Source organism: Gavialis gangeticus, unplaced genomic scaffold (assembly GCF_001723915.1).
Source record: "Gavialis gangeticus isolate Ggan-Ray unplaced genomic scaffold, GavGan_comp1, whole genome shotgun sequence".
Taxonomy (NCBI): Eukaryota; Metazoa; Chordata; order Crocodylia; family Gavialidae; genus Gavialis; species Gavialis gangeticus.
The window spans coordinates 164,349,279-164,358,604 of record NW_017729024.1 but is presented as its reverse complement, the minus strand read 5'-3'; the positions used below and the strand labels follow the sequence as shown (position 1 = coordinate 164,358,604).

General features: G+C 55.9%; 1 protein-coding gene across 5 annotated transcripts in view; it reads left to right on the top strand.

The window, feature by feature from the left end:
- The window catches only part of LOC109297943 (phospholipid-transporting ATPase ID-like), a 98,564-nt gene that overhangs the window by 21,249 nt on the left and 67,989 nt on the right, over window positions 1-9,326 (top strand). For all 5 annotated transcript variants that reach the window (XM_019518031.1, XM_019518034.1, XM_019518033.1 and 2 more), the window contains exon 3: window positions 5,422-5,480. In XM_019518031.1, coding sequence (XP_019373576.1) covers window positions 5,422-5,480 — 59 coding nt within the window. The remainder of the gene's footprint in view (window positions 1-5,421; window positions 5,481-9,326) is intronic.

Genomic DNA, 9,326 nt, shown 5'->3' with positions numbered 1-9,326 from the left:
GCTGTGTTCCTGAGGTGGGATCTCTGCACCCACCACAAGGTAGCAGCTGCCTTCTTGAATTTTAAACTAAATAGAATATTTCAACCCCTCCTTCTGAAATGCCAGCCTTTAATAACGCGTGATGTACACTCGGTGTACACTCAGCTCCATCCTCCAAGTTGGCCGTGAAGAGATTGAATAGTACCGGGACCAGGACGGGCTCCTGGGGAATCCCGCGCGATACCTCCTGCCACATGGACACTGAGCTCTTGCTGTTTGTGCAGTGACCCATGGCAAGTTTAGGAGTTATACCGTGCATCATGTCAGAGTTGATGGGAGTTTTACTAGATGATGGATTTGTCTGGGGTGGTTTGGACAGGGCTGATCCTGCCTCACGCAGGGGTGGGACTAGACCTCCAGCCCCACTTTTCTCTACGAGTCTATGACTATCCAAGCAGCTGTGCACCAACCTTCCAGTGGTGCCATCTGGGTTGGCTTTCCTTAGCTTGCTTATGAGACTGATTTATAGATGCTCGGGTTGAAAGGGACCTTAGCCCGACCCCCTGCGCTGGGCAGGAAAGAGGGCTGGGGTCAGACTACCCCAACCAGGTGCTTGTCCAGCCTCCTCTTGGAGACGTCCAGGGTAGGGGAGAGCATCACCTTTCTTGGAGCCCGTTCCAGATTTTGGCAACCCTCACTGTGAAGAAGTTCTTCCCAATGTCCAACCTAAATCTGCTCTCCGCCCTGGTAAATTAAGTATCTCCTATTCTTTGCTGCTCCCTGCTTGATGACTTTGTAGGCAGCCACAAGATCCCCCCTCCCTGGACCTGTCTGTCACGCATCTGCTAATGCATGATGAAGTCCGGTTGGCTTTACTGATCGCTTCGTCACACTGATGGCTCACATTTATCTTGGAGTCAACAGTGACTTTGAGATCCCTTTCCACCCCTGAGGAGGTCATCCCCCAGCCTGGAAGTGTGCTGCTGATTCCTTCTCTCCGTGTGCAGTGCCTTGCATTTGTCCTTATTAAACTGCATCCTATTCTGTTCTGCCCATCTTTCCAACCTGTCCAGATCCACCTGGATTCATTCCCTACTCTCTGGTGTGCTAACTTTACCCCATAATTTCGTGTAACCTGCAAATTTGGACACAGTGCTTTCCACGCCCTCCTCCAAGTCACTGATGAAGACATTGAACAGCACCGGGCCAAGGACCGAGCCTTGTGGGACTCCACTGCCCGCATCTTTCCAGGCCAATGCCGACCCATCTACCACCACCGCGCCCAAGCCCACTTCTCACCCACCTGACCGCGTAATCATCTCTGTCACAGCCTGTCAGTTTGTTTATGGGAATCCCGTATCGAAGGCCTTCTTTAAGTCTAGGTAGATGACATCCACCTCGACTCCTGCATCTAAGCATTTTGTGACCTGGTTGCCAAAAGAAACGAGATTAGTCAGGCAGGATCTGCCTGCTACGAACCCATGCTGATTGCTTGTTAGCGTTGCTTTCCCCAGTGGACCCCACAAATGTGATCCTTAATAATTTTTTCAAAGGTTTTCCCAAAGATAGAGGTGAGGCTAACCAGTCTATAATTACCCAGATCCTCCTTCCTCCCCATCTTGAAAAGAGGGACCACATTGTCCCTTCCCCAGTCCTCTGGGACGTGGCTGGAGCACCACGAGCCTGCACTGGCCTTCCTGACTGATTCCTTGCATGTGCGAGCCAGGGAGGTATACTCCTCCTTGGCAGCTACCTCCTGTTTCCACAGCCTGCATGCCTCTTGTTTTGCCCCAAGCCTTTTCTGGATTTCCCAGTTCAGCCAAGAGGGTTTCTTGGCTTCTTTTTCCCCTTTGGGAGACACTGTCAAAAGCCTTACTAAGTGGAAGTATATCCCATCCATCAGTCCCCCATCACCTAGTCACTGAAGGAAAACAGGCTGGCTAGGCATGATTCACTCTTGATAGGTGCTTGATCAGGTCCTTATAAATTAATCAACAGATTCATCATTTGTCGCGATACCTTTCCAGTAATTGAAGCTGGGCTGGTCTGTAATTGTCTGGATCCACCTTGTTGTGTATTTACTCCTTTCCAGTCTCCTGGGACCTCGCTTGACCTTTGTGAGCGCTCAAAGACAGCGACTGCTTGAAAAGCACTTTTCTCTAAAGAACGCAGAAATGCTTGGTGATACATTGCTGCATCTTGCGCCAAATTATAGTGAAGCACGAGCTCCGGGTGTGGTGCTAGGGATGCAGGGTCGGGATGCCGTCATCTGTGCTTTTGCTGCACTCTCGTTATTAGATGAAGTGTATTTCACTAGTGAGCCCACGTAGATTTGAAGTGCAAGTGCAGGAGAGAGGCAGATATAGTTTTTCAGAGTCATATTTTCCTCCTTGTGATCCTGGAAAGCTTGGCAGGGCAGGGACTAGCATTGCATTTTGTATTCAAGTTAAACATAGACTGTTGGCAAGAAGGAAATCGTTCCTATTTGCATGCAGCTTGTTGTAGGGAAACCAATGTCGTTGTGTATCTTGTATGCAGATACCACTGATATACAAGGAGAATTTCCTGGTGCATTCAATGCCCTGCCCAGAAATGTATTAAAATATTGTCTCTGTGTTTGCAAATTCCAGTGATGAAGTCTGAGCTCAGCTCGGTACCAGGCATGTACATAGACACCCCCTGACCGAAGCAACTTGCATCTTACAACCATCTCCCTCTCTCTTGCTACTCGCTTCCCAGAGGAGAGATGGAAAAGCAGCACTCCTGAAGGCTTCGTCCTTGATTTTTGTTAATTAAGGGAGGTGCTTGGATATTACAGGAATGGTCTCCAGGTAGGAACCGAGGGACCAGCAGGTAGGAGTCATAGAAAAGTGGGGCTGGCAGGGAACTGCAGAGTCGGAGCTAGTCCAAGCCCTGCCTGAGGCAGGATCAGCCCTGTACAAACCAGCCCAGATGAACCCATTGTCCAACCTCTGAGCAGAACTACAGAGTCAGTTCTGACACAGCCCTTGGCATCACACTTGTCTCTGCCGCAGGGAAATCAGGGGGCTGCCAACATCCTGCTGCTGCAAAGGGGGTTCATAGATGCTCCAGAGACCCCAGGCAGGGCCGTGCCCCCGCTGCAGAGGAAGGCAAAACCCCCAGCGTGCAGCAGTCTGAGCAGGGGGGAAATCCCTTCCTGCTCCCAATGCCGTATCGGGCTGAGCCTGAGCAGAGGGGCAAGACAGGGACAGGTCCCCGCAGGGGCTTGGAGTTGCTGGAAGGATGCTGCTCAGAGAGCCCAGTCCCTCATTTGGTCCCCACCTCTGGTTCAGGGACAGGGAGATTGCTCTGTGCAAGTGTGCATTACCCAGGCAGAGCCCTCCAAGCTGAGCTGGGGCCTCGGTGAGACCTGCAGCATCAGGCTCGAGCTCTGGAAAGTCGTTTCTCTGCGGCCCCACTCTTTGCAGCCACAGAAACTACCCCCGTGCCACTCCCGGGGGCCCGTCTGGAGGCCGCGCTCTTGGCTCTGCTGCTTCAGCATCCCTCAGAAGCAAGTTTCCAGGCTCCACGGCCAGGACGTGGAGCCTCTTTCATGAGCGATTGCAGTGCAAGAGCCCTAAATGCAAAGGGGGCCGGCTGGCCGGGCGATTACGTTTATAGCTGCGTCTTGCATGGTATTTCATCCAGATGTTGTTTTGTGGCTTTGGTCCTAAATCTGTCTGCCTGGGAAAGCAACCACTTTCCCAGTGACTCCTCGCTGTGGTCAGACCAAGGTCTGGCACACCATCGCGGTGACGTTTGTTGAGTGTTTCCAGGGGGTGCTGGTCTTTGCCAGCTATGAAGCGGTCACTGGAGGCACCCAGCCCGGTGTGGGGCCTCAGTGCTTCTTTCCAGGGACTCGAGCCTGCAGTTTGCAGAAGGGAAAAAAGTTTTTGCTTGGAGCCGATGGGGCTCCCAGGAGTGGAAATCCTCGTGCTGGAGCGGCGCTTCATGTTCTCCGGGTCCAACCGTGGTGCTCGCAGATGCAGCCATGCATGGTAGAGGCTGGCAGCTGCAGTCAAATCGTTTTGAGCTGTGGTTTCCATTTGTGGGGGTGGAGGGACGGCAAGAAGTTTCAGTAGCTGTGGTTAGACATTGATCCCGCATTGCCTTGACTCTTGTTGCTGCTTCGGGAGGTGCTGGAGGACGCGGTTGGAGTTTGCCATGTGGAGCAGGTCCCAGTGCCTGGACATAGGCAGCGGCGAGTCTTGCAGCTCCGGAGAGCTGAGCTGGACGTCCCAGGGGACGCCTCTGTGCATCCTTCAGAGGTTGCACCTGGGCCTGCTTCCTTTGCAGCTATCTGCAAGTCGCGGCAGGGACCCTGCCTTCTGGGCCCACTTGCGTGCAATGCCCGGTCGTCTCCTGGTAAAGTCACCTGCAGCACGGTGTCTAAGCATGCATCTGCACCGCAGCAGGGAAAGATGGTGAGGGGGATAGCCAGGGGGGATTGCAGGGGTCCCTGCTCTGGGAAGAGCCAGGCACAGCGAGCCCTTCAGGGTTATTTTGGGCTAAGCCCTCTGGGATGCTTCACCTGGTGCTGAGCTCCTTGCCCAGCACCCCGCTGGACAGACCCTGCCTTTTGCCGGTGGCCGGCGCTGCTGGGGTGCCGCGTCTGACCAGCTCCTGCGCGTACGGTGATGGTGCCGCTGAGCTGTGCGGCTTGTGCTCAGGCTTGGGGGGATCGGGACCCCTGGGTTTCCCTCCTGTCATCCCTGTGACGTGCAAGCGTGTGGCTGGGCTGAGCCACGGGGTGCTCTTGTATTCCCGGGCTCAGCAAGTGCATGTCCATGGGCTTGTGGCATCTGGTCTGGTTTGCTATTAGAAGTGGGAGCTGGACACCAGGACCCTCCTGTGGTCTGTCTCCAGCTCTGCTTGCATTTTAGGCAAGTCTGGCTAGCCCCACTGTGCCTCAGTTTCCCAAGTGGTGAAAAGAGGCAGAATATTTGCCCAGTGAAACGAGCACAAAGGTTAACGAATGCATATTGGAAGTGGTCTGAGGTCCTTGCATTGCTGCGTTGCGGTGGTGATGCCCTCCACTGCCCAGGGGGATGGGATTGCAAGGAGCTCATGGCATCACTGCAGAGATTTTATGGAGTGAGAGGCAGTTCAAGGCCCATTTGTCTAGCGTTAACCCTGACTCCCCGAGGGAGATGGGATAAGCAGGCAGGAGGATTCACCTGTTACACTCATGCTAATATTGGCACCACCGTGCAGGAGCGTGTTGGCTTACGAACTCCTGAATGCTACAGTCCCAGTGCTCGGGTGGGGCTCTGCCCCATGTCCCCAAGCCTGGGCATCCTCTCTCCGGGTTTGGGGACATGCACCAGTTCTGGCTGCTGCTTCGCTTGTGCATGTATTCATCGTTATCCAGTGCATCCTAATTTCCCTGCTGCAATCTAATGTGTTTCCTCTTCCCTACAGAGGAAGAGAGGCAGCTTCAGGCAAACAACCGGGACTACAACCTGCAGTTCCAGTATGCTGTAAGTAACAGTGACCGGGCCCGCTCCTCCCTTGCAAGTGTCCCTCCAGTCCTGTTTATGGTGCGCGTGAGGTTTTGTTACGGTCGGGGTGCTTTTGGGAGGAAGGGGAGGGAACCCGTGGGTTTGGAAATGACTGTTGTAGAAGATACTTCTGCTGGGACCGGAGTGGAGGGTCCTGGCTAGAGGGTCTTGCCCCTCCGCCCTGGGTCAGACCGATCACTATCTTTAGGGTTAGGAAGGAATTTTCCCTCCTGGTCAGACTGGTCCACACTGGGGGAGTTGCAGGTCTCTCACGTGTCTATTAACATCCTTTTACAACAGCAGGACGTTGCCCGCCACGGTCCCCCTGCTTCACCCGGGGCAGGGTTGGGTGTGATGTCTCGAGGTGTCAGGGTTGATGGCAGTCTTCTGTAGGGTTTAGATGATGGGTTTGTCTGGTACGGTTTGCACAGGGCTGATCCTGCCTCAGGCAGGGGTTGGACTGGATGTGATCCCCGCAGCTCCCTGCCGGCCCCGCTGCTCTAAAGTGACTCGCAAGTCTAAGTGGTGGCAGGATCGGGCCCCAAATAAGCAGAGGAAACTTTGCCTGGAAAATGTTGGTTTGTTGGAAGCTTAGCTTTCCGGGGAAATGTTGCTCTCCACGGCTCCTCCAGCAGTGCCCTGCCTGCCTGCTTCTCACCGGGGTCCACTGCCATGCCGCGCAGCCCGGCACGCCGGAGCAGCCCGTTCGTGCAGCGCCGCTCCGACTCCTGCGGCAAGCAGATCTCGCTTTCCCGGGGAGCCGGCTGGCTGGGGCTCCTGCCGGGGGGCTGCAAAGAGGACGGAGCTGGGCTGTCCTCAGTGGGGGCAGACAGGACAAGGAGCAATGGGCTCAAGCTGCAGCAAGGGAAGTTGAGGTTGGACATTAGGAAAAACTTTTTGTGGCTTTTGGTTTGTTTTGGTGATACCAGCCACTGAACAGCATCAGTGAAACGTATTGGGCAGTCAGGCAGCAGCGGCCGGGGTCCCGGAAACACGGTGCGTTAGTGGCTTTCTTTTAATGAAACTTCACAGCAGTTGTTTAGTGGCAGGTTTCTGAACTGGACTGAAAGCCGATCTCAAAACGCTGGGGTTTCCCATGAACTGGATATTCAAAGTTTCAGCTGGCTCCTCGGGCGAGCCCCATCCCAGCAAAGGAACCGGATGCTTTGTGGTGGTTCAGCTTTGCATGCGAAGCAATGCAGAGGATGTGGAGGCTCCCTGGGGGATGCAGCTTCGGCACGCAGGTTGCGCATGTAGGTGACGCGTGCAGAGAGCTGGCTGCAGACGATGCTCCACGTAAGCCGCAGGAAGCCGGGGGCGGCCGTGTGCGTCTGGGAGCAGGGAGGTTGGGATGGGGAGGCTGTTTCAGGAGGTCCCTTATACACGGGCGTGGGAAGAGGCATCTTCCTCCAGCCAGCTGGCTGCTCCCATGTGTTGTGAAGTGGGAGGATTGATCCTTGTCCACCCCATCCTGCTATCTCTCCACCTGCTCCCCCAGCTTGGAAGGAAGCTGATGGGTGTGCGTGTGATGGATTAACTCCTACTCCTTCCTGGCTCCCAGCAGATGGGCTGCACATCTGTAGATCTGGGGGTCATGACATCCTAAAAGTCAGCCAGGCCGGGACCGTGTAGCCTGTCACCTGAAAGAGGCGGCACGCCGTGGCCTCCTGTTGAGGTTCGTGGGTGCAGCAGCTCAGTCTTGCTGTCGTCTCCCTGCCCTCCACGTGCCAGGCACCAGCTGAGGTCCCAATTCTGCAGCCTGCGCTGTGGGACCTGCAGCTGGATTTTGCCGGGTAGCCGCCCTGCCAGGTCTGCGTGCATTTGCAAGAGCTTGTTCTTCTCCCAGCCCAGCAGCTTTGCTCTGCGATTCAGCACGGCTTCAGGGCCACGTCATTTGTGCAAACAGCTCTGGAGTTGGCTGCTGGACAACAGGAAAGGCAAGGCCAGGGCTGAGGGCCAGAAGCACGCTGCAGCTCCATCATGGGGGTGGAGGCCCTTCCCTGCCCATGCAGTGTCTGTCCCCCCCCATGTCATCTGTCTGTCTGTGCCACCCCGGCCGATGCCTCTCTCGAAGGCATCGCCTCCCGCGATGCAAACAGACCTGCCTGGGTCTGAGCTGCAGATGGGAGGTCTTGCCTCTTGCAGCTGGATGTGGCCCCTGCGATGCCGTGCCAGGGGGGCGCCTGGAGGGTCTGCCCCAGGGACCCCTGTCAGCTTGCCCATGCTGTCCCTAAGCAATGCTCCTGAATGTGTGCATGGCCTGTGCCATCCTGTGCCAAGCCGGGGAGCCAGGTCCGGGTGCACCCTGCTCGGCACGTCCAGCAGGCACGGCGCAGGCAGGACTCCTGCCACCCTGGCAGGAGCACGCTGGGGGCATGCACGCTCTGCAGCACCCAGGTTGGTGGGTCGGGGAGAGGCCGAGCTGCCCTTGACATGCATTTGCATTGAGTCTTGTGACTTGACCCTGGCGCCACTCTTCTTGCAGCCGCTGCATGCCTGAGGGAAGGCAGGATCAGGACCTGGCCTTTTTCTTTCGCAGAAAGCAAGTGCCTGCTGTGCTCTGGGTGCAGCGTCAAGGTCCCCTGCACCCTGGATCCTCCAGGCTGTTTTCAGTCTCATGCTGTTGATTTTTAACTTGGTTCCTGGTGCTTATTCTGTGTACTGGGATAGGTGTGTGACCTAGTCACTAAAGCAAGCTGAACTGCAGGGTCCGCGGGTTCAGTTTGTGGGAAGACACTGACCATGTGGCTGAGGGCTAGCCATGTCCCTTGGCCTCCATTCCCCTCGCTCTGTGTCGTTACAGTAATGATATTTGCCTGGGAGGGCGGTTATGCACGTCAGGCTGTTTGCAACCTGCCCAGAGAGTTGCAGGTGGAAGGCACCCTCACCTGTGTACACGGATGCAAATGCACTTTCTTAGAGACTGTTGTGGCCCGTGACTAGGTGCAGCTCAGTGCCATTGGGTATTAATGGGGTCAAGGATCAGCGCCAGGCGGGCGGGCATGTGCATCGCAGCCCTAGGAAGTGAGTTCGAATGACAGATGAAACCTGCTTCCAGGGTGAGGCCGGTCTGAGCTGCTGGCTGTTCAGAAGAGGCTTTGCTGGGGGCCTTGAGTCTCCCTCTGTGGGCTTCTTGGGCACAGGGCTGGTCCGATCCCCGATTCCTGTCCTCCTTACAGGATCGAATCCGAGGTTGTGTGTGCGGGCTGCTATGGGCACCTCCCTTACAACTCTCATTTTCTGTGAGTCCATGTGTCGCCAAGGTGTCTAAGCCCTGACCTAGGTTTCTTCCCACTCGCTGCATCCTGCCCTATTACCTCCACCTTTGCACCGTGACAGCAGTCAAATGCACCTTGTGCTGCTGCCACAAAGAAGTCCACATTTATTTGTGCAGGGAGCAAAGGTGGGAGCCACCTTTGCAGGTAGGTGTTGGTGGAGAGTGTGACGCGACTAGCAGAGTGGCTCCAGAGGCAGAGCCAGATGGGTTTACCCTGGGCAACCCGTGAGCAGGAGGTGTCCTTCGTCCGCAGGCGGTGGGTGGATGTCAGTGGAGCCGTGCTTGCTTGCAATAGGAAAGGGGGTAGAATAAAAATGCTGGGGCTGCGGCTACTCAGCCCCCCTTTCCAGCCCTCACAGCACTTCCCAGCAGTGCTTAAGTGCTGTCAGCCTTGCTTAGCAGCTGGGGACCCACATGGCAAGAGAGGACGTGGCATGGCTAGGCAGTCCATCCACCCATCCACACTGCAGCCAGGAACCAGCCCCGAGCTCCCAGCCTGGCATCCTTCCCCTGGAGCAGGCGGCCTCCTGGCTGACACCGAGTGTGAA